The sequence below is a fragment of the Cynara cardunculus genome, assembly GCF_001531365.2.
Source record: "Cynara cardunculus var. scolymus isolate 2C chromosome LG 11, CcrdV1, whole genome shotgun sequence".
Classification (NCBI taxonomy): domain Eukaryota; kingdom Viridiplantae; phylum Streptophyta; class Magnoliopsida; order Asterales; family Asteraceae; genus Cynara; species Cynara cardunculus.
Genome location: NC_037538.1, coordinates 14546495 through 14572580, shown reverse-complemented (window position 1 = coordinate 14572580; position 26086 = coordinate 14546495). Strand labels below are relative to the sequence as shown.

Here is a 26086-nt window from a genome sequence, read left to right as displayed (position 1 = left end):
TAAATCGTTGAATAAGAATTTGATATTTTAAAATTTGATACGATTATCAAAATAAAATTGATTTTTAATTGGATAATCTTTTAAAACAACGTTTAATTTTAGAGTTAAAATCAAACGTTTTAAACTATAATATTTTCTGTAGTTTAAACCGTTCACAATCTTAAACTGTATGTCGTCCATTTAAGGTACTTTGTCAAGGTTTATGGCTTCCGGTATAGTCGGTGCTTAAATCATATGGATGATTGCAGAATGAGACAAGAACGCCAAAATAACAAGATTTAAGTGAATAGTTGTGTTTATCCATTTGCTTAAATAACTGTGTTTTGGACGACTGATCCAATAAACCCTAAGTTAAGAATATAAGTAGGATCACGATACCAAACACTTACTCGGTAATCATAAACCAAATGTGAATTACTTAGGGGCCGTTTACCAAACACTTACTCGGTAAGTGCTTACCGGCAAAATTAAAACTATCATTTACTTACTAGATAAGATTTTAGTCCATCAAAACAACATCGTATGCAACAATTTACTCGGTAAGCACTTACCGTAGTAAGAGTCGTTGCCCTCACTTACCGGGTAAGACTCTTGGTCTTTGTCTCGCTCTTACCGGGTAAGATTCTTGGTCCTTACCATATTCATCCGGTAGTGTAATATGATTTGGTAGCACTTGCCCAGGTAAGCGTTTGGTAAACGACCCCTTATTTTTCTTAGCTTCCCAACATCATATGTAAGTATAAAAGAAAGGGTTACGATAAGTTGAAATATAATAAGAGAGATGAAGAAATTTGAGTCAAATTCTGCTGCATCTTCGATAGAAATAAAACTAAAGTTTCTTGAGGGAGGAGTGGTTATGGAGAGGGGTTGGGACTTGGGAGAGGGGTGGTTGAGGAAAGTTAACAGCTGAATACAAAGGACATAGGTTTTGTAGCTGAGTGGTTCACCCATGGGCAGACCGAGTAAGCCCATACTGAACAACTAGATATGGTTGTACGAATAAGCCATATGGCTTATACAGTCACCGCTCAGTTAACCTTACTAGGTAAAATTCTTGGCCTTCAAAATGTCATCGTATACAATAGTCTATACATGAAGGTTGGCTCAAAGGCCTAATGAATCGACTATGAAGGTGGTTCTTAGAGTGTCGTCACCTTCAATAGATAAGAATCTAGTTTCTTAACTTGCCTCTTACCTGTAAGATTCTCGACCCATTTTCATGTTAAACGAGTATGGTATGTAACCGGGTAAATGCTTAGACCAGACGACCCCTAAAGCTTCTTAACATATAAAATTTTGCAAACCATATCAGAAGTAAGAAAACAAAGAAAATAGATGTAAAGGAACGAAGTGAACAGAAAATCCAGCAGTGATGATATTGGATCTAGAAGGAAAACAATCTAAGGACATCTTTGAATTGACATTCTGGAGATCCACCTACCCGGTAAGCGCTTACCGTGATAAGAGTTGTCGTCGTCACTTGCCGGGTAAGACTCATAGTCCTTGTCTCGCTCTTACCGGGTAAGATTCTTGGTCTTTACATATTCATCCGTTGAAGTAAGATTCTCGGTCCTTATATATTCATCCGTTAAGGTAAGATTCTTGGTCCTCACATATTCATCCGGTGAGGTAACATGACTTGATAAGACTCATAGTCTTTGTCTCTCTCTCTTTTTTGTCTTCTAATTTCTTGTTTTTCACTATACATCCAATTTGAGCATAACTTATGTTATTTTAAGGATTGAATATTATTGTATACTTTCTGGGCTTGGTTAGTCCGCCATGTACCATGGTAATCCTCACCTTCCTTCTTGTTTCCATTTAACCTATCACCATCATCAACTTAATTTCTGTATATAATCTTAACCTTAACTTCTTGTTTTATCAACTTCCAGCAATCAACAATGGAATACAAAACTCTAGACCTCGTTCTCATCTCTGCAAAAGGACTTAAGAATGTCAAACTTATCAACGAAATGGATGTTTACGCGGTGGCTTTCATCTCCGGCAGGGCTCCAAAGCTTAGTACCACTGTTAACAAGGGAGGAGGTCCGAATCCCATGTGGAATTTCCCCATGAGGTTTACGGTCGATGAAGCCTCCGTACTTCAAAATGATCTGGCGCTTGTCGTCAAGATCAAGGCCTCAGGGATGCTCTTCCATAGGGATTTGGGGGAAGTCCGTGTGCTCATAAAAGACCTCATGGAAACCCAAGGGGAGATGCAGGTCGTTAGTTATCAGGTGAGAAAGCGGTCAGGGAAGCCGAAAGGGTACCTCAGTTTTTCGTTTATATTCAGTCAGGCGGAGGAGTCCATGATGGCTTGTGTTCCTGGGATGGTGGTTGGATCGAGCTCCACGTATCCAGCGCCATATGTGGACCCTCTTCAGCCACAGGCTGGATACGCCTATGACCACCACCAGCAACAACCGGGGTATGCTTATTGCCCGCCTCCACCACCACCAGGGTACGAATGGTACCCTCCACAACAGCCTCCGAAGAAGAGAAGTTCTGGTTCGGGGTTGGCAGCCGGTTTGTTAGGAGCATTGGGTGGAATGTTGATCGGTAGTATAGTGTCAGGTGCTGTCGGTGGTGGTGGGTGTGGTGGAGGTTGTGGTGGCGGCTGTGGTGGTGGTTGCGGTGGCGGCTGTGGTGGTGGTTGCGGTGGCGGTTGTGGTGGCGGTTGCGGCGGCTGATATTATGTGTCTGATTTTAACGATTTTATCATCGTTTGGTCTGCAAATGGCAGAGGAATGTAATGTGCAGGAAATTGAATAAACGAAGTAGCAATCTAACCAGATAACAAGGTCACTGACTCACTGGTACCACCTAATTTATTTTCTCAAATTACTTTCTGACCAGAAAGAAGAGGTTCTAACATGTATGAAGTTTAGACGATGACTTTAATAGCGGAGGTAACGGGTCGGTTGGGTTTGGGTTTAACCCATTTATTAAATCGATTGAAAATTTCAATCCAACCCAATTAAATGGGTTGAGATTTTTCAATCCACCCCAATCTGTTATTTAAATGGGTTGACAACGGGTTGACTTGTTTACGATTTTCTTAACTCAACATGTTAAATAAATGAGTTGGGTTGACCTATTTACTTTTAAAATTTTAAATAAAAAAAAGACTAGACTATTTAATTTTTTTGAATAAAATACAAACAAATTGTTCAAAGTTTGAATAAAAACAAACACAATAAATATATTGTTCAAAATAAGTTGGATTGGACTTTGGAGGCGATAATGGAGTAATGGACTAAAGAGTTGTCTTAGGGTTTCATGATGATTAAAAGTAATGGAGGCAATTGGAATTTGGAGTTTCATCTCATGACGGTAAATTTTTTAATTAAGAATAAAACAAAATTAAAAATTAGAATACTAGATATAATATTAAAAATAAAATAAAACTATATAATATTTTAAATGAGCTGAAAACGGGTTAAAAACAGGTCAAAAAATTCAACCCAACCCATTGATTTAAATGGATTAGACGGATTAACCCATTTTTTTAATGAGTTGAAAATCTCAACCCAACCTGCTAATTTTGGGTTGGGTTAGCGGGTTGGGTCATTTTTTTGCCATCCCTACATATATCTACCCTCTCCAATGGAGGCTAGATGGACACATATTGTCCTAGGGTATCGACAGGTGATAGATAGACGAGTAGTGGTAGATCCAGGTGTTATTCATTTTGTCCCAAAATAAATGTCTACAATGAAGAATACACTTATACACATACTTTATAACCAACTAAATGATAATTCACCTTTAGTAATAGAGGAAGTAAAGCACTTCTCCATCTCATATTTAAGGACAAGATCGGAAAATATGCATTTATATTTCAAAACAGACAAATCAGTCTGGGACAAACTAAAATAGAAATGCAGACATTTATTTTGTTCAATATAAAAACGTTTGACATGGATATTTCTGGTAACCATGGGTGGGTGTATGGATCAATTTACGAGAACCAAAGACACCCTGACCACACAAGAAAATGCAAGAAAGGAGGTCGTGGTCCATTTGAATCTGTAAAAGGTGACACCCCACCCACACCCACACCCCCACCCATGGGTCATGTGAATTGCAAAGGACCATGATGCAGGGACCATATTTCACGCATCAAGTTGGAATATATTAAACCCAAGGGAGGGACCATGACCATCGTGCCTAATTGGTCAAATCCATATTTAATAACCGCTCATCATATTATCATAAATCTTAGACACGTAAAATTAAAGGATATCAGTTTAGACGATCTAGACACAAAATTAGAGCATATTAGTTTAGTTTGTTTAGCCCGTGGGTCGGAAACCAAACAATTACAAAATTAATTAAAATGGAAAATTATGGGAAATAGTAGAACGCGGTTTTGAGACCCGAAACGAGCTCGAAATGGCTGCTAAACCAGGTTTTGTTTGAGAATGATCAATCTTCTCTTTTAAATAAAAACCAAGACACTTTGGATAATACGATTCGGAAAAAATAAATACTTTGATATCGACGTGGCCTTCCCACACATACACATACACACACACACGTGGGTTAGTGTTATACAACACAATGTCCCTCGTTGCATCCTTAGTCTCAAAGGTCCCCACGAATACTTTCTTCCTTACTTGGCATCTATATGATCTTTTAGATATTTCACCCCAACCCCTATATAAACAACCATTACTCACATATACATACACACTCTTGTATATCTATATATTTGCTATCTACATATGTCGGGTGTTTGGGTGTTCAAGAACGGTGTGGTTCGACTCCAGGACAACCCTTCCTTCAAGGGGTCAAGTCGTTGTAAGGTACTAGTTCACGTAGCTACTGACCAAGTGGTCACTTCGTATGAGGTGCTTGAGAGAATGCTCTCATCTCTGGGGTGGGAAAGGTACTACGACGATCCTGATCTGTTTCAATTTCATAAAAGCTCGACAATGCATCTCATCTCTCTCCCTAAGGACTTTAATAAGCTCAAGTCCATGCATTTGTATGATATTGTGGTCAAGGGTCGTCCCAACGCGTTTGAAGTACGAGACGCCCATAGATAGATGTTATTCTATTGTTATAGAAGATGGTTGTATACCCGTTATACTCTTACGTTCTTAGTTTGAATAAATAAGTTCTATATATTGAGATTGATTATTTGAAACAACTTATGTTTTTTTTACAAAAGCACTTATCAACATATTATAGGTCAGAAGAGTTTAACTTCTTCAAAAACTCTTTATTACCGGTTTGGCACCTGTATAAGTTATTTATCCTCAAAAGTGCTTTTTTTTTTTTTTTGTAAGGGTGTCCGGGCCAAAGCCCGACTAATCCCCGGCAAATTTGGAGGCTAAACATGGTCTCACTTAAATGTCGCCAACACTCCTTTCTCAGGGCTCGAACTCGGGTTCATGACTATGTCATGCCCAAGCCTTTACCACTAGGCTGGAAGGTCTTTGACCAAAAGTGCTTATTATCGGTGTCATACCGGAATAAGTCAATAAGTTGTTTCTATAAGCAATCTCAAACACCCCTTGAAATAGAAATCAAGAAATTTAGAAAGATACGGAAGAGTAGCCTAACAAATAGGTAATTTAAATAAAAAAATAATACAGAATCCTAAAAAATGGACGGTTTATTTAAATATAAACCCTGGAGTTTGTTCAACATAAACATAAACAGAATTCCTGTATATACTCTCCACCTTCATTTCATTTTCACCAAATGGTCAATTGCAGAAACTTAGACCTCGTTTTCATTTCTGCAAAGGGGCTTAAGGATGCCAATATCATCCAAAGAATGGATGTCTATGCTGTCGTTTCCATCTCCGGCCTCGACGACGGACCACATAGAACCCCTGTTCATAAGGCCGGAGGTACGAATCCGACATGGAATTTCCCAATCAAGTTTACCGTCAATGAGCTTGCCGCCCTCAGCAACCGTTGCACGCCCATCGTCAAGATCAAGGCCGTAGGGATGTTCATGAATATCGGATTGGGACAAGTCCATGTGCCCGTCAAAGACCTTCTAAAAACCCAAGAAAATGCCATACACTTTGTTAGTTTTCCGGTGATCAGAAAGCGGTCCGGCAAGCCGAAAGGGGAACTCAATTTTTCGTATAAATTTGGGGAAAGATTACCCCTCGCAAATGAGCCTGTGCAACAATCTCCAAAGAGAAAACTGGGTCTGGGTGTGTCCGACTCATATCCTCTCACTTGTGACAGTAGCCTTTGTGGTGGCGGTTGCGGTTAAGGCTTTACCCGGTAAGCGCTTACCGATAGGAGTCAACTCTATATGCGTAAGTAAGATTTTAGTACATCAAAACATATGAAATGCAACAATTTACTGTATAAGAGTCGTTATCCTCACTTACCGGGTAAGACTCTCCATCTTTCTCATTGCTCTTACTAGGTAACATTCTTGGCCTTCTCATGTTCATCTGATGAGGAAATTTACACGTTAAGCACTTACCAAGTAAGTGTTTAAGAAACGACCCCTAAATCTTATATGGTAGAATACATAGTCAGGTAGGGTAAAATATTTTATTAAAAAATCGGGTAAAAAATGTTACTTGATAATGTAAGTGAAGGTATGTACTTGTACATGTTTTAATGCACAAATTGCAATAAAATGTAAGAGATTTTGATGGAATGAAATCTGCTAAAGGAATTTGACTTTGCAATTAGCAAAACATTTATTTACTGAAACCCATGATATTCTGGCCTCAAAGGAGTAGCCTCGCTAACTTACTCCAAGCTCACGTTGTCAATAGTCGACTACTCTACGGAAATACTGGACTTGGAAAAAAGCAGTACTTTCTATTAAGTGAAATGGTTGTTGTAAATGGCGAGCCTCCGTTCAACAGGAAGGCTAATCGTTTGTTGACGATTAATATAATCACAAACAAGCGCGAAGCTACGTAAAGAAAATACTTCAGAACCCAAACTTGGCGATTTTAACGAGGCATCGCAAAATGAGAACGAATGTAACTTTCATGAGATGAAGGGAGCACGAGATATCTAGTATCTCTTATGGCATACATCATCAACGTCGTGAACCTTGGGACAACACCTTTTGCAATAGATAATCATATGTGATACTATTATTTCATCACATATGATACACATGTGATACTAAATCAGAGACGCAGAAGATTTTCGACGCGATCCTAGTTGCGGGTCAAGTCGCCCTTACACCACTAAGCCCCCTCACATGTATTATCACATGTGATAAGGGTATTGTTGATATGATACTATAATCTATCAAGACCATCACATGTGATGCTAAATCATAGACGCAGACAACCTTTGGCACGGGCTAAGTCGTAGAACACGTCTTCTGCATACCACCAGGCCTATCACGTGTATTATCACATGTGATAAGAGTGTTCTCGCGTTCTTGTAAAATGGAGGTGTTCTAGTTTAAAATTCCACCTATATATATGTATATGTATATGTGTGTACACTATTAAAAGTTTAAATAACTGAAGATAATAAAAATATATAGATCTATTTTTTTTTTTGTTAATTGTATAATACATAACTTTATTCCATATTTTCATTTATTATAATAATATTAGATGTTAGATTTGTTGTTTGAATTCTCCTGGATGCGGACGGATAAGGGTTATTAGAAGTTGTTAGAAGAGTATTTGTGTAATACAACGAGATACATTTCGATTTTAATGTTTCGTTTTATTTCGTTTTCTATCGATGTTATAATACGGTTTTATATGATTTTGAGAAAAAAAATAATGTTTTTTTTAATAAAATATAAGTTTGAAGATATCTTAAGATTTTAAAAAAATATTGATATTAGTATCACATTAATTACACGAATTCAAGCATGGGGCTTTAATAAGTTGTAATTTTACATTATCTACTTGTAATGTTGAACTTTAAGTAATATGCATCAATAGTCAGTACCTTATCTATACTATATTATAAAACATTTGACAAAAACTCTTAAAAAACCATTTTTTATGCACGAAGTACTGTATATTGATGCATATTACTTAAAATTCAAAATTACAAGTAAATTATGCATAAGTACAACTTATTAAAGCTTCATGTTTTAATTCGTGTAACTAACTGCGGATAATCATGATCAAATAGAGGATAAACATCTTATTTTAAAATATAAAAAAATTTAAAATATAATTAGGATAATTATCGAGTTATAACAAAATAATTAATTATTATTTTTATAAAAAATTATATTATTAAACCAAATATAAATTAATTCGTTATTGAACCTAAATTAAATTATAATAATAAAAAAAATCAATTTAAAAAGTTACACAAAAAATAGGAATTTTAAATAGTTAATTTGATACTAATATCGATATATTTTTGTCAAAATTTTATGATATCTTCAAGTTTATAAATAATTCAAAATTAAAAACATCATCGTTTTTTTTCAAAATCATATAAGACCATACTATAAAATTGACCGAGATAAAGAATAAAATGAAATATTAAAATCAATATGTATTTCGCTGCATTGCGCAAGTACACCCTTCTGGTATATAAAAAATAGTTTTTAAGAATTTTTGTCAAATACTTTATAATATAGTATAGATTATCACCTTATATTATCTCTATCTCTATATCTCAATCTCAATCAGTCGGTTCACAGAATCTATATATAATCTCAACCTCAATTTCTTCCATTCTCAGTTTGATAAATCATAAGTGTTAGCTTCAAAATCATAGTAGCAACATCGACTTGGTACAGTACCAAGCTTTTTTCTTCAATATCGTATACCATCGAATTATAATTGGTATGCAAAATCTTATACCGTGTACCAACCAATTGTACTTGGTACCAACTTTTTCGATTGGTACCGCTTTCATACCAACTTCACGTTACATACGAAAACATGCTAATTTTTTTTTTCAAAATTGAAGTGAAAAATTTGAGTTTCCAGGTAACACATATGATGTTTAACGGGCTTTAATTGCAAGGAATAAAACTTGTGAACATTCAAATGTTTAAATAAGATAATTAAAGTTACAAGGTTTAATATCAAATACATAAATATACAAAAAACTAATATAAAACAAAGAAGTCGGTACTATGGTCCTACCATAGTATGCAACTTTCAATACCATGTACCAATTAAGTTTGTATATTTGGTACGGTACTACCAACCAATAATAATCGGTACCAACTAATTGGTACGGTTGGTACACATGTTGGTTGGTTTAGTTTGATACAAAATTACCACCCCTATTAGCAACCAAGAATAGAATTCTCAACTTGTATTTTATTTTACCCATTAAAAAACTTTTACATTAGCCAATGTAATTTCAACCATGGTGTCTATGTTAGCTTGCTTGCATATCGATTAATCTCAAGAGTTTGGAAGAATAAAAAATGAACTAATGATTACGAGGAAGATCTCATAACATCATCTACCAATCTTTTTCACACAAAGAAACATGTTTTTCACAATCTTAACATAATTTTTTTTATTCACTACAACTAAATTAGGTTTATAGAACACCCATAATCTCTAAGTGTCCCAATAGATCGCTTTATAGAGCTTAATTTATATGACCAAAATATAAAGTGTCATATCTAAAGATGTTGTAATAAGTTTAGATGACGCTTTTGGACGTCTTAACAAGTTTTTTAGAACATTTTTTAATATAAAGTGTCGCATTAGCAACTTTATATGACACTTTTGAGAAAGTGTCATATGAACTCAATTTTTTACAGGACATTTGTTTTTATACGACAGTTTTTCAAATAGTGTCATATAAAGTTGCTAATGAGGCGTTTTATATTAATGTGTCCTAAAAAACTTATTACGATACCAAAAAAACGTCATATAGACGTTTTATATTAATTTGAAAGATGAAGACATGCCAATATCAAATCAATGTCTTCATCTTTCCTTTGAAAGACGTTATTGGGGTTAATGTTAAAAACGAAGATGTCATCGATAGTTTCCAAAAGATGAAGACACGCCGAGGACAAATTTAGGAGTTGTTTCTCAACATACTTTTTGTAATTATTTTTGGGTATATATTGACCGTTTTCAAAAGATGAAAACGCGTCGGGTACAAGTTTAGGAGTTGTTTATCGGTACCATAAAAATCATATTTTTTATAATTATTTTTAGATGTATATTATATTATATTAATTATATGGTGCCACCGTATGGACAATTTTATGGGTCCGTCCCTGGCTCAAATGTTCAATCAATTTCATCAAGAGTAAATAATCAACTAAAAGTAATCACTAATCACTAATCAAGTAAATAATCAACTAAAACTAAAAATGTATACCTAAACCTAATCGAATCGATTCTGAAATCTGAATAATCGTCCGAGACTCCGAGTGACGAAGTGAGTCAGTGAGAATCGTTCTTCGAGTGAGTTTCGATTCTGAATCGTCCGAGTCTTCAAGAATCAAGACTCGTTCCAAAATCGAATCGATTCTTCTTGTTGACAGTGTCCTGGTGGCCCTGGTTGTCGGTCGGCTTGTCGTTCACGCTCGTCGCTCACTCGCTCAAGATCATTACTCGCGTCGCTCACTCGCTCACTGCTCGCACAAGGTCGCATCGCACAAGGCCAGCCTGCCAGGTATAGTCTATATACGATTTAGGGCTTTAGGAAATTAGGCCCTAAGGCCTAAAGGCTTTAAAAATTAAAACCGTTGCTATTTTTTGGGCTTAATCATATAATCAAATTTTGAAAATGTTAATAAGTTAATTGGGCTTTGCATTTTATTAATTTGGACAATTGGGCTTTATTTTGTTTGGGTTTTAATTGCTATGTTTGAATTTTAGAAAAAATACGGTAGCACCTTTCAAAATAATACGATAACACCGTTAACAAACCTAAAAATTTTACCTTTCGGTAGCGAAATAATACAGTGGCGCGTGTCACCCATACCACTACTACAAGTCCGCCCATGGTAGTATCACCTGAGTACCTTACTAGTACATTAATACCACCCAATAATGAAGATTTTAATGATTTATGTTTTAACAAATTCTTTAATATTGAGATTATGAGAAATTTTGTTACAACAGATTCTTCAAAACTTCCTCCAAAATAAAGAAAATAGAAGATTAGAGATATTGAAATTCTTTAAATTTGGAAAATTCTCTACAAATAATTGCTTAGAATTTTCATTATTGATGAAAATCTTTGAAATTAAATGTTTAAAAATATACTTTTATAAATTACATTGAATATTTTAATAATATAATTAATATTGTAATCTCCAAAATGGAGAAGCTATTGGAGATGAACGTAATTTTTATTTTTGGAGATTTTAAATTTTGATTTCTCCATTTTGAAGAATCCGTTGGAGATGATTTTACAACATTTGGTAAGATGTAAAATGTTTTTATGTAATTAAATACCAAATTACTTCGGATCATGTGAAATAATCCGGCTTTCGTAGGACCTTTGAGTTCACCTCTTGGACCGCTTGAATGAGTTCTTGTTAATCACTTCTAACATTCACAGTAAAAACACTGATAAATGGAAGACTTTCATCTACGTATTTTCCATGGGAAACTCGTAGGTGAAAGGGTGCTTCCTCACAAAACCGTCACTAAAGTTGGTGGGTAATCAGTAATTCAAATCGGTGACAGATTACCCAGGTATTTTCTGGGTGATCCGTTGGTATTTCTTGGTAAACATCATATTCTACCGGTTCGAAATTCGTTGGAAATTTGGTTTCCAACGGATTTGATCGTCGGAAAAACCTCATTTTTAAACAGAAATAGTCTTCAGAGTTTGATATTCATATAGTTTTAGTTTATTCGATTTTAAATAATATTTTTGATTTAGTATTTATTAATGTTATATTACATATAATATTGTTTATGTTTCATACTTATTTACATGCGTGATATAAAATTACCAATAGTTATTTACATAAATGACACTCACAAAACTGTACCAATAGTTATTTCAATTTAAAAAAATACCCAAGAAATCTTCATCTTTAGATCAATCATAATTGAAGATCAACAGTAATAAGATACATTGAAATGCACTGGGGTGGGAGTGAGATAATTAAAAGAGGTCCACAACAGTTCTTATGTTTCTCCTTTTAACTCATATTTTACACGATTCTTCATCTTTAAATTTATAAATCATTTGTAGAAAACCATGTAAAACCCAACACCTTGAGTATTTTTTTTTAATAGAGTTGATCAATGAGACCAATTCCAAAACAAAATAACAACTACAATAACCATAAGGGGTTAAGTTAACGTGATACCGATCTGTTTCCATGAGACCGTGAGACCATAAAATAACACTGAAACTTCACGACAAAACACTGTAAAGCTACGAAAAACACCGAAACTTCACACCAAACTATGAAAACTTACCTTCACGGTGTTTTTATGTAAAGGTTCAATGTCATATTATATGGTCTTACGGGTTTCATGAAAATAACCTGATCTTACATGATCTGAAGTCTAACTATAACTGTCAACAATGACCAAAAGTATAATTATTTTATTTTATGGACAAAAGTTGATAATAAGAACAACAACAAGGACAAAAGTGTAATTTACTCCATATTTTAAATAAAGCCATAGATAGAATGTAATCTCAAATATTTATCCATTTTGTCACCTTCGTTTTTGTTTCCTTGTACCTATCATATCTCCTCCTCTTAAGTCGGTTAACAGAATCTCTACATATTCTCAACCTTAATTTCTTCCATTTTCAGTTTCATCAATCATCCATGGAGTACAGAACCTTAGACCTCACTCTCATCTCTGCAAAAGGACTCAAGAATGCCACTCTCGCCGGAAAAATGGACGTCTACGCCGTCGCTTCCATCTCCGGCAGCTTTCAAAAGCTTAGAACCCCTGTGAACAAGGGCGCAGGTCCAAATCCTACATGGAATTTCCCCATGAAGTTTACCGTCGATGAAGCCGCCGCCATGCACAACTGTCTGACGCTCATCGTCAAAATCAAGGCCGTAGGGATGTTCGTGAATAGGGAACAGGGTGAAGTCCATGTGTCGATCAAAGAGCTCATGGAAGGCGTGAAATCTGATGGGAGGGCGATGCAGTTTGTTAGTTATCAGGTGAGAAGGCCATCGGGGAAGCCAAAAGGAGAAATCAGCTTTTCGTATAAATTTGGGGAAAAATTCTCCGGTAAGGCGGAGGAGCCGGTGATGGCGTATCCTCCCGGGAGAGCTGTTGGATCCAGCTCCGGTTATCCACCGCCGTATGCTACTGAATACCCTTCTCGGCCACAGGCTGGATATGCGTATGCTTCTTATCCTCCTCCTCCACCACCGCCGGTGTACGGTGGTTATCCTCCGCAACAGCCTCCAATAAACAACAGATCTGGCATGGGTGTTGGAACCGGTTTGTTAGGCGGAGCACTGGGTGGGATGTTGCTCGGCAGTATGTTGTCGGATGCTGGCGGTTGCGGTGGCGGTTGCGGTGGTGGCGGTTGCGGTGGCGGTTGTGGTGGTGGCGGTTGCGGGGGTTCGTGATATCAAGTGTCCAAGTTAGGAAAGAACGATATCGTAGTTTGGTTTTTTATATGATTTTCGTTTGTGTTATAAATGGTTAGAAATAATATCTTATTTAGTATATGATTTAAAACAATCTCGTATTTATATTATATTATTAGAAGGGTAATTACTTATTGTAGCAAAATACATGTTAATTTTAATATTTTATTTTATTTTTTTTATCTCGGTCAGTATTATAGCATAATCTTATATGATTTTGAAAAAACGATGATATTTATATTTTTGAATAAAATATAAATTTGAAGATATCATAAAATTTTAACAAAAATATATCGACATTAATATCAAATTAGCTATTTAAAATTTATATTTTTTTGTATAATGTTTTAATTTAATTTGTTTATAATCTAATTTAGATTGAATAACAAAATAACTTAAATTTGGTTTAATAATATAATTTTCTTATATAAATAATAATTAATTATTTTGTTAGAACTTAATAATTATTCTGATTATATTTTATTTTTTATTTTTTTTAAAATAAAATGTTTATCCTTTATTTGATTATATTTATCTGCACTTAGTTACACAAATTCAAACATGAAGCTTTAATAAGTTAAACTTATGTATAATTTACTTGTAATCTTGAATTTTAAGTAATATGCATCAATATACAGTATTTCATGCATAAAAAATGGTTTTTAAGAGTTCGTGTCAAATACTTTATAATATAGTATAGATATAGATAAAACATTTTATAAAAACTCTTAAAAACAATTTTTTATGCAAGACTTTTTGAATTATTTGTACGAATATAGTTTTTTTATGATATTATATACAATATAATATTAAATTAATTATCATAAAAGATTTTTTGTATTTTAAAAAAATAATAATTTAATAACTCATTTAAAATGACAACATTATTTAAAAAAATGTTTAAAATTTTAATAATTCAAAATCGAAAAATTCGTTAGGTTTTTCTAAATCATTGACATTTTAATATATATCATGTATTTTGATGTCCACCCCACTTCTTTCGGTCGATATATCATATTGATGAGCATATTGTTTGTTTCACATTACATGCTTACCCATATATTTTCCGAAACAGAAGTTCAACAAGCATTAAAAAGGAACTCAACAACAAAAATCAAACTTTTAGGAGCTGCAAATGATGGTTTACTTTTACTGAAGGTGTTATACAAGCAAAATGTCAATAGTGGCATCAGAATTAGATATATCAGGTCAGTCACAATTCAAAAAATTGATATCTCTCTTTCTAGTTCCTAGATTCCTTGCATATCTGTCATTAATTTTGTACAGTGTGTAACATCTGTCAAAATTAACCCCACCTTGGTCGACTTATCAGCTGATAAATTGAAGTAACAATCAATCATCATCACACTTGCTTCAATCACACGATAATGTCGATTGTTTATAGACAGATGAAATAGCAAGAAGAACGGGATTTCAGAAATGGTATTAAACAAAAATCGATATTCTTCTATTATCACTTTAAATTGCTAACTTGTTCGAGAAAACGATGCATACCACGAGGAGAGATTTAAGCGACGGCAAGAGGTTGTAGGTGAGCAATGGCGAAAGATTCGAGCGAAATGAGCGACGAGAACGATTTGGACGGCCCAAAAACATCTAGGGCTCCTATGTAGTCCGATTGAACGACCAAATTGATCTGTTCTTTATTTTCATATGTTTGATTATATTTGTTATATAATATTTTTATTTTATTTTTTAAAATAAGTTTTTTAGATACACTTAAAAGTATTTTAATATAAAACATTTGTTTCATTTAAGGTTTAGATTTAAGATACTGTTTTAGAACTTATTTATTTCACCTGCATATATGTTCATGATGTGAAACTTATAACATTTGTTTTATATGTATATGTTCATGATATTATAAACTAACTAGTAAGGTACTCGTGCAATGTTGTCGTATACATCGATTTAAAGCAGATAATATAAAATGCCGATCATGTTTAATTGTTGTCTTCTTTTTGTCCATCTAGGTGCTAGTTGTATACTCATACAATATAGCTGAGTGTAATTTTTAAATAAATGTAAGCAATAATACCTAGGATAAAATAGGTTTTTACCAAATAAAATATATATGTTGATCCATTTTACATTCTTACGTAGAACGTGAGAAAGAAAAAAAACAAATTAAACATTGTTTGGTAATTCTGGATACACGTTTGGATGAATTTAAGTTAACTTATATCATTTGTCTTCGCTCTTATATCATTTGTTTTACTGGGTAAGGCTATTGGTCATTGTATTCGTTCTTACCGAGTAAGATTATTGGTACTTGCCATATCCATCTCGTAAGATAATGCGACTTGGTAAGCACTTATCTAGATAAACGTTTTGTAAACGACCCCTAAGATTATACACTTAAATAAAGACCGACGATCATCAAAAGGTAGAAACTTAGATTTTTCACTTGTACCGATCGAATATTGAGTATAAAAACGTGCACCAGAAAAACGAAGCAAGAAAGGAGATTCTAGTCCATTTGAATCGACAAAAGGTGCCCACCCACACACCCCACGAAGGTTGTTCATGTGAATTGCAAAGCTAGGCCATGCATGATGCAGGGACCATATTTGATGCACAAAGTTAACCATTTTAAACCCATGGGAGGGACCATGGTGCCTACTTGGTCAAATGCATATTTTATACCTCAAAACACAAACACCAACCAAAGAATTTGAAGGTTCGAATCGTTTAAATCTCATGTGTTTCTGTTGTCCGGTTGATCACGAGATACACGTGGTCTAAGGGTAAAAAGGACTTTTGCATTGGATTCGAGTGGCCTCCCCCACACATACACACGTGGGCTAGGGTCATAAAAGACAAAATCCCTAGTTGCATCCCTATCCCCAGAGCCAAGGTCCCCACGAACATCACTTGGCATATATATATATATATATATATATATATATATATATATATATATATATATAATATATATGTATATATGATGATCTTTTAGATATTTAACCCCAACCGTGACTATATCCACTTACAATATCTTCCATTCATCATACATATACATACACACTCTTGTGTATCTATATATATGGCGGATGTTTGGGTGTTCAAGAACGGTGTGGTTCGACTCTAGGACAACCCTTCCTTCCAAGGGTCAAGTCGTTGTAAGGTATTGGTTCAAGTAGCTACTAACCAAGTGGTTACTTCGTATGAGGTGCCTGAGAGGGTGGGGGCGGTACTACGATGACCCTGATCTGTTTTAGTTTTATAAAAGCTCCGTAGTGCACCTCATCTCTCTCCCTAAGGACTTTAATAAGCTCAAGTCCATGCATATATATGATATCGTGGTGAAGGATCGTCCCAACGTGTTTGAAGTAAGAGGCGAATAGACAATCTATAGCTATAATATATATGGACACTAGCCAATTCTGTCCTTCTGAGAGATGGTTGCATGATAGTCGTTATATTTTCATCACGTTCTCTAAAATAGAGTAAATAGAGATTTTGTTCTCTATTTTGCTTCAACGGATCTACTATACAATTCTATAAAATAGAGAAAACTTCAAGTTTAGAAAATTCTCTATGATTTTAACGTGAGGATAAAGAAATGACTTTTAATGATAATTTGGTAAAAATCCTAACTACATATGGAAATAGACTTAAAAGTGAACATTATAGGCTAAGATGTACAAAAATATTTGAAACCAAGTCTAACCTCAAAAAGTTCATGGGTTAAAGCCGGTTCGAAAAAGCCTGGTAGACTAGGTTTTTTGTCACAAGCGGTGCCCAAAGTTCGGTAAAACTAGTTTTTGCAGGTAGGGGTGGTAATTTTGTACTAAACTAAATCAGCCAATATGTATATTAACCGTATCAAATACTGGTATCAACTTAATTGGTACTAGGTATGGGAATGAGACCCGTCTCATTGGGGAACCCAATATACCCGCCCCGACGGGGACAAGGATTCCCTGCAAAACTAGGCATGGGAATTGGCCCCGACCCGTCGGGGAACCCGGTCGGGGACAGGGATTCCCCGTTAAACTAGGTCTCGGGGACGGGGACGAGGATCCCCGTTTGGCTCAAACCAGGGATGGGGACGGGGACGGGTATCACAATCCCCGCCCCTCGTACCCATATATATATATATATATATATATTAATAATTTATATTATATATTATTTATTTCAATATAGTTTAGATATTACTATATGTGGTTTTGGATATTACTCAATTTGTTTTGGTACATTTGACATTAGTTTTTTTTAGATTCAATTTTTTTTTGTTTTCCATTTTGTTAATTATTATATAATGATGTATATTTTTTGTATTAAATTAAATTTCTTTTGATTTTAGGTTTATCAGAAAAATGTGAGATTTAAACATGTGTAGCGTCTCACACATATGATTTAATTTTTTTTTACACAAACATGAAAAAAAAATCTTCGTTTCCCCGTCGGGGATCCCCGTTCCCCGTCGGGGACGGGGATGAGGATGTGATCAAATTCCCCAGTGAGGATGGGGACGGGGACGGGGACAAAGATCGGGGATCGGGGACGGGGATTGGGGTCCCCGCCCTATTACCATCCCTAAGCAAAACCAAGGACCAGGGGATCCCCGACATATTATATTATATAGTTATTATTAAATATATTATTTATAAAGAATTAGATTTATAGAATTTAGATTTAGAATAGATTTTGACATCTTTCTTATATATATGCATTTCGTTTGAGTTATCTATCTTTTTTAGATAAAAAATGTTATAAAGTCGAAAGTATTTTATCAAACAATTACGTATGATGTTGTGATATTGTTCACATATGAATGTTTGATACTCTATAATAGCAAAATTTGCAAATATGTGAAATTTAAATATGAATCATTAATGATCGAATGTGGTTTTTAACATAGTCGATTTAAAATATCTTATACTAACAGGGAAAATAATCCATGATTCCCGGTTGGGAATCCCAGTTCCCCATTGGAGATGAGGATGTGATCATATTCCCCGATTGGATTCGACAAAGTTTATATCCCTGACTTAATTCATGTTTATTGTCTTCATTTATAAACTCTTTGATCTCATTAGTAGTTAACCAAACACTTTTTTCTTAAAACGATATGTATATCAGGTTTCCTAGACAGTAGGGCTAAGGATGTTTGAGCAGTGGCCGAAGTGACATTAGTGGTAAGTAGTCGGTAGCGTTTTTGGAGCGTTTGTGAAGTATGCAAATACAGAGTCTTTTAACACCCAAACGTAATCTATTTCTATACTGCTTTAGATTAGGAGGTTGTACAATTACGGTATTTTAGGATGTTGTACAATTACAGTAGAATCGACACAACAACGACATACTTTTAACTAATACCTAATTACTCAAGTGTAATTTTTTTGTCCATTTTAATTTATAGTTTTCCCGTTCATTGTAGGCAACATATTTAAAATATTATGCACTTTTGTATGCGTTTTTTGTTTTTCTTTTTTTGTCTTTTTCTTATTATCGATCATCATTTTATCAATACAAATATACGTAAAAATGAATTATGTTGGTCCCTTGAGGGTCTACAAGAATAGTAAAACAGTTTGTAGAAGGAGGGAGGATGAATACAAATACAATATTTACAAATTTAAAATATATATTGATAAAGAAGATCAATACAGATTTTACAAGATTGTTTGCGGAAAGATAAGGTGATAAAAACCTATCTAAACAATCTTTTGTTACATACAAAGTCTTAGCAAATACAAAGAAAGAACTGCTGAAGAGAAGATCATTTACTTAAGTTAGAAAATGTTTGAAGTAAGAATTAGGGTTAGAGAGTGAGTTGTGCGCACTTTGTATGGAGAGGAAACACTTCTATTTATATCTAGTGCATTAAATGAACATTTAATGCAATATGGTAGGGTTAGAGTGCGTGTCAAGCCTTAAGAGGAGGGCTTGTAGTTTGCTACAGTGAATAGTACAAAAGGCACTATTCATGAGCAGACATCCTTACCTAAAGTTGGTGGACAATAGAGTCGACTAATCGGCTCCGTACCGTACCAACTTTCATAAGGGTATGGGTTTTGTCCTTTGTGTGCAAAAGGACAAGACAACAACAATCGTGCTAAGCAAGCTTCCTTTGATCGCTGAATGCTGGAATGACCTGAACGTCTCTTCATCATTCGCTGAAGCTTGAGCAGTCTTCACACATATGTAGACGGGCTTGTAATCACTGAGTACCGCTTCAGATCACGTACTCGCCAGTCTCTAATCTTCAGTTTCAGTCTTCAACGTTTGCTGAAGGTTCTTTGGTGTGAGTGTTGTATTCTTGAAGTATTGTTGTCTCTGATAGATTTTCTATGCAAGTTCTTCAGCGATCACTGAACATATTCAGTAAAGGTCACTGGAACTGAAAAGACAGAAACATAAATACAACATACAAGTGAAAAAGGATTATCATCAAATCATTGAAGAGATGATCAACAAATTATAAAAAGATTAAACATCAATTTTATCAACATTCTTTGAACGTCAGAGCAATATCAAAGAGTCATGGGTCTAACGATGTTTAGATAGCCAATAGAACTCAGTTTCTCAAGAGGACACTAATTTCAACTGTATCAAATGTGAGAAATGTGCATGAGTATTTGTCGTGTATAAAATTATAGTATGCCTCAAAAAAGGAGCCATCTGCAATGAGATAATTAACAGCGTTCTTGCAAAATGTTTGAGACAGGTTTTGCATGCAATGCGCTTGCTTTATGTGACATTACATTTTTGATGAGTAAGATAGAAAGTGGATGGTAACATTTAGGGTGTCAATCTTATACCAAGATAAACCAAACAACTTATGTATCAATTTAATTGGATGGTAGTGTTGTACCAACTACTTAAACTTGGTTGTTATATAATATTAGAAGTCGTGTACCACGGTAATACTATACCATACCGACTTATTATCAATAATACAACATATTTTGATTTTTAAAATTTCAATTATATTTTATTTTCAATTGGGAAAATTGTATCAAAATGGAACTAACTTTCACCTGATTTCTATTTTGTGAAACCAACTTTCAAAATTGTCATTTAGGGGTCTCTATAATTTTTTTATTTATTTAAGGGTCTAGTTGACCCGTTGACCTGTTAATGCTGACATCATCCAGATCTTTTGCCAACTAAGATATTTCACGTCATATTAATTTTTTATTTTAAAACTAATATTTCATGTCATATTTAAAATTTCAAAATAATTATAGAAAAATAACTAAAATTCGTTTTTTTTTAATTATTGTAATAAAATCTATTTTTCATTCGAAGTCTCGTTTAAAAAAAACAGATATGAAATTGAAGATTTTTTCAAAAAAAAATCCAAATTATCCAAAATAAAAATTGTTTTTTACTAATGATATAAAAAATTAATTTAATAGAAAAAACTAATTGATGCAATAAAAAATAAATATCAAATATTTATTGATGTAATAAAAAATTAATTTTTATTGATATTTATTTTTTATTGCATCACCTATGAATTTTATACAAAAATCATTGTTTTAATTTCCGATTTCGTCTATGAACTTTCTGATTTTATCGTTAAACAAAAATCATTTAAAAATTTAATTGATTCTTTTCCAAAAATAAATATGAATATCTTTCAAAAGTTAAAAATCATTAAATATTGATTATCTTTCAAAAACAAAATATGATTATCTTCCAAAAATAAAAACAATTTGTTTCAAAAGTGCCCTTCATTTAATATAATTTAATTTGTTTCTTTTTTTTATTAGATTATAACATCTCATTACTCACAACCGTTGATTAGGAAAATGAAAGAGTTAGATCGGTTAACAAGATTAATATTATTTAATTGATTAACAAATGATTATGCATATATATATATATATATATATATATAAAGAGAGAGAGAGAGAGAGAGAGACTTTGGATCATGTGAGACCAAAGGTTTTTGAATGCCCCAACAACCAACAAAATGGGAATTTAATGAGCTCTAGATTCGAAATAAATGAAGGGAAAAGGAAAGGAGAGAGTTTGGTGAGAAGTAAATGAGCCAAGTCTAAAGAAATCGGTCATTAATACGCTGATATTCCCGACCTTGACATGCGACCCTAGGGTCACGGCTCAAGGGTCGCCCGTGTCCGTATCTCCCACTTACGGTACGCCTAATGTTACTGTAGCATAAGTTGCAGGGGTTGCAAGTTGTGAGGACCGCACACCACCAATTCCACAACTTATGGTACATGAAAGGCGACCTCATTTCTAAGTAGAAGAGTCGTTTTCAAGTAGTGTTCGGTTATTCGTGATAACTACTATACTATAACTCATTAGAATGATAATATTATTCAGACGATACTTGAGATCGTCGATACACTATGGACGTCAATCAGGAACGTCATCATTGTAGACAGTTACAATGATATAAAAGAATTAACACGTCGGCTCTGAAAACTACAAGAACAATTGTTGTTGTATTTCTCTTTTGCGTATAGCTTCCGAAGATTCTGGGCGTATTCCTTGAGATCCTGTGGCATTTTATAAATGATTCGTTTAAGAGGTCTAAAGGTCGACTTTAAATGTGATCGAATGAAGAAAATGGTTAAGATTGAATGTCTTGAATCTTGGTCTTCCCTTGTAATCTTCCATAGTTAATGACCAGATTTGTTTTTTATTCCTGCAATAAAAACCATAAATAACGGTTGCCATAATTAATATGCAGTAATGTGCATTGTTAGTTCGATACGTTGAGGCAAACTTCGATTGTGGATAGATAATCCTCGACCACTCGAAGGTTATGTGGTTGTAGATAACCACGATCATAGGTAGCAAGATCGTTGGTCGTATAAATCTTGGTTACGGATGTCATGGTCATGGATAACATGTTTGTCGATCGAGGGTGTGAATTTTTACCAATACAATAACCTTAAACAAGACTTAATACGGGTCATGCTTGCAATTGAGCATTCTCATGTAAAACCAAACATATACATATCTTGTCAATTTAACAACTGTTTTAATAAAAAAAAAATTGAAATTTTTTCTAAGACACAACTCGAAATTTTTAAAACTGAAAAATGGAAATCGAGTTACTCTGATTGTACACATTATCATTAAATCATTTTCACCGTTCTCAAATGTATGCCAATCAAATCCTTCGCACATAACGGTGTTGCTCCTTTTGTCACTCCTCATTGCCCCATTGTTGTGCGTACACTGTATGACCAATTGTCGCAGTTAGCCCCTAACATTGATCTCCCTCTTTTTGATCTTTTTTTTTTTCGATTCTCGTTCTTTTACAACAATTTAATGGAGCATGTATAGACATATAAAAAAATGGAGAACAAAAAAATAAAAAAAAAGAGATGGATGACAAATGGCTCCAATATGATGGTGAAGTGGTGAAGCATCTGCTGTTGCAGGCCCCTCCAACCGGATTACTTTATGCAGAATACATCATCATGCATCTCCATTCCTTTTCCATTTTTGGAAAGATTTATTCCAATTATCACTTCTCATTGGAACCCCCTTTGCTTTTTCTTTTTCTTTTTATTTTAATACCAATACACAAAATAACAAAATTATATATATATATATATATATATATATATATACTATATTATAAAGCATTTGATAAAAATTCTTAAAAACAGTTTTTTATGCGTGAAGTACTATGTATTAATGCATATTACTTAAAATTTAATATTACAAGTAAATTATACATAAATACAATTTATTAAAGTTCAATTTTTGAATTCCTATAACTAAGTGTAGATAAACATCATCAAATACAATATAAAACATCTCATTTTAAATATAAAAAAACTAAAATATAATTAAGATAATCATTGACTTCTAACACAATAAAAAAATTGAATTAAAGAAATTGTACAAAAAACGAGAATTTCTAAATAATTAATTTGATATTAATATCGATATATTTTTCCAAACTTTTATGATGTCTTCAGATTTACTTTATTCAAAAGTAAAAACATTATCTTTTTTCAAAATGACATAAACCGTATTATATCAACAGAGACGAAAAACAAAACAAAACATTAAAATGAAAATGTATCTCGCGGCATGGCACGAGTACCCTTCTAATGTATGTGTGTATGTGTGTATGTGTGTGTATATATATATATATATATATATATATATATAATACAAATAGTTAGCATTTTAGGGGTTGTTTGGTTTAGACTGGGGAATGAAAATGACAGATAACAAAATGGGAATGAATTTCCATTTGCACCAGTTCAAAAAAATCCAGGGTCATGGTGAAATAGATCCATTGTATTATATAAAATCAAACAGTTTCTTTTATTATCATCATCATTGATTACTGTTTAATACCTTTAACCAAGCACCTTACAGTATAAATCTAAGAAACTATAAAATGGTTAGATTTTCAAAATAAATTATGTATTATATTGTAAAATAAAAATAAATTATGTTTTATAATTTCTCATAATAAAAGAATACGTATCAAAATTATCCACAAGAAGAAAAGAGTTCAAATAAAGATCTTGGATTCCAATGGCGTCCCCCACACAATTCACACGTGGGCTTGTGTTATAGACCACAATGGCCATGGTTGCATCCTTACTCCCAAAGGTCCCCACGAATACTTTCTTCCTTACTTGGCATCTATATGATCTTTTAGATATTTAACCCCAACCCCTATATAAACAACCATTACTCACATATACATACACACTCTTGTATATCTATATATTTGCTATACATACATGTCGGGTGTTTGGGTGTTCAAGAATGGTGTGGTTCGACTCCAGGACAACCCTTCTTTACAGGGGTCAAGTCGTCGTAAGGTATTGGTTCATGTAGCTACTAATCAGGTGGTCACTTCGTATGAGATGCTCGAGAGAATGCTCTTGCCTCTGGGGTGGGAGCGGTACTACAATGACCCTGATCTATTTCAGTTTCATAAAAGCTCGTCCGTGCATCTCATTTCTCTCCCTAAGGACTTCAACAAGCTCAAATCGATGCATTTATATGATATCGTTGTTAAGGCTCGTACTAATGTGTTTGAAGTAAGAGACGTATAAATGATCCATGGCTAGATAGCCGGTAGACAGCTGTTTTCTTCTAGGAAATGGCTTCATACTCGTTATACATACTCCATGTTTCTTGTTTGAATAAAATGAGCGTGTGATTCTGATTACAGTTTGGTTTTTCTGGTTACGAGGGTTTTATGCAACCCAAGTTTGTTTCGTCTTTGATGTAATTGTAATTATTAAATGATTGTTTATGGAATATTACGACAAGTAGTTCATATATTTATCTCGAATATACCGCTCATCTAGATCAGAATCATTAATTGGTTTTGTGCCCACCAAATCTTTGTCGATAGCATATACAATAAACAACAAAGTTGCATACGACTTTTTCGAGGGTATCATGTTACGTCATCCATAGAATACTGAACACATGTTTATATACTTTAACAACCTTGAAACGTCACTAGAAGAATAAGAGTTCTTTGGTATCTGATAATTCTACGATACTCTAATGTTGTTCTGAAATATAAGTTTCACACTGTATTTAGCTATTAGTACTTAACTCATGTATTGTTCCATTATAGCTTTTTTGTAAATAATCATAAATGATATTTTGATTATAATATATATATATATATATATATATATATAATATTTATTGTAACTTTTTTCTCTAGATGATGTGTTTATTTAAGAGGCATGTTAATTTTACATGTATTTCTCTTAATATAAACTTATTATATTATGATTTTAAACTTATTTTTATCCGTTGTCTGACTTCATCTTTTATTGGGACTCCACTATACGTTACGAAATCCAATTTAAGTGACCAGCCAAACTAATTACTGCTTGAGCTTTCGGATCATACGTCTCGCTCACTATTTTTCTCTTATCGGGCCTCAACGGATCATTATTTCTCAGACATTCCAACTAATCGTCATTTGACTTTTCCCAACAAAAAAACATAATAACGTTCATCTCCTATTGACTCTAGAAATTACTTCCTCCATACAAATTCTATTTTTGAATTAAAATGATGCATGTTTCTTGTTATGAATTAAGGAAATTTATATACTCGAAAGGATTACCAACCATAATAGATGGTCGAACTCACGTCTACATTTAAATACTTAATATTGACGAGAATCTTAAGTACTCTCGTACATTTAAAAAACAATATTTTTTGTACTTATCGGTGAGACTATTTTTACGTACACCCACAACCGACAAACTATCATGAACGAGCCTGGTTGCAGCAAAACCTACAGGATACAATTTTTATGGTACAATTTACGCTTTAATTTTAAATAATTGTATTCGATTTGATTCGCTATGAGTTATTAGTCTCAATAAGACTACTCTGTTGTACTTTCTAGTTGGTAACTTTTATTAACATTTATATATCATATCTTTCAATCACATCAAAAAAATAGAATTCAAAAAAAAAAAACACACACACACATATATATATATATATATATATATATATATATAGGAGTGATCATATGAAAACCGTCTTCATTTGTATAAACCGTGCAAACCACCTTCATCTGTCGATTTCATTGTTTAATCTTATGAAATTTTTTCAT

The 26086-nt window shown here is 33.6% G+C and overlaps 5 protein-coding genes across 5 annotated transcripts; all 5 read left to right on the top strand.

Moving 5' to 3' along the window:
* The first annotated feature begins 1904 nt into the window (after positions 1–1904).
* LOC112521771 (protein SRC2-like) lies at positions 1905–2693 on the top strand. The gene has a single exon (XM_025130766.1). It carries the CDS (start codon positions 1905–1907, stop codon positions 2691–2693), a length of 789 nt encoding a protein of 262 aa, XP_024986534.1.
* A 2037-nt stretch (positions 2694–4730) lies between these two features.
* On the top strand, positions 4731–5121 carry LOC112522185 (flowering-promoting factor 1-like protein 3). Its single transcript, XM_025131275.1, has one exon. The coding sequence runs from the start codon at positions 4731–4733 to the stop codon at positions 5052–5054; it is 324 nt and encodes a 107-aa protein (XP_024987043.1). The 3' UTR covers positions 5055–5121.
* Positions 5122–5715: 594 nt separating this feature from the next.
* LOC112521770 (protein SRC2-like) lies at positions 5716–6243 on the top strand. The gene has a single exon (XM_025130765.1). It carries the CDS (start codon positions 5716–5718, stop codon positions 6241–6243), a length of 528 nt encoding a protein of 175 aa, XP_024986533.1.
* A 6308-nt stretch (positions 6244–12551) lies between these two features.
* Positions 12552–13663, top strand: LOC112522013 (protein SRC2-like). The gene has a single exon (XM_025131062.1). The coding sequence runs from the start codon at positions 12715–12717 to the stop codon at positions 13477–13479; it is 765 nt and encodes a 254-aa protein (XP_024986830.1). The 5' UTR covers positions 12552–12714; the 3' UTR covers positions 13480–13663.
* Positions 13664–24198: 10535 nt separating this feature from the next.
* LOC112522039 (flowering-promoting factor 1-like protein 3) lies at positions 24199–24760 on the top strand. The gene has a single exon (XM_025131099.1). The coding sequence runs from the start codon at positions 24228–24230 to the stop codon at positions 24543–24545; it is 318 nt and encodes a 105-aa protein (XP_024986867.1). The 5' UTR covers positions 24199–24227; the 3' UTR covers positions 24546–24760.
* Positions 24761–26086: the final 1326 nt, after the last annotated feature.

Coding starts and splice junctions, on each gene's coding strand:
- LOC112521771 (XM_025130766.1), top strand. CDS start 1,905: ATGGAATACAAAACTCTAGACCTCGTTCTCATCTCTGCAAAAGGACTT.
- LOC112522185 (XM_025131275.1), top strand. CDS start 4,731: ATGTCGGGTGTTTGGGTGTTCAAGAACGGTGTGGTTCGACTCCAGGAC.
- LOC112521770 (XM_025130765.1), top strand. CDS start 5,716: ATGGTCAATTGCAGAAACTTAGACCTCGTTTTCATTTCTGCAAAGGGG.
- LOC112522013 (XM_025131062.1), top strand. CDS start 12,715: ATGGAGTACAGAACCTTAGACCTCACTCTCATCTCTGCAAAAGGACTC.
- LOC112522039 (XM_025131099.1), top strand. CDS start 24,228: ATGTCGGGTGTTTGGGTGTTCAAGAATGGTGTGGTTCGACTCCAGGAC.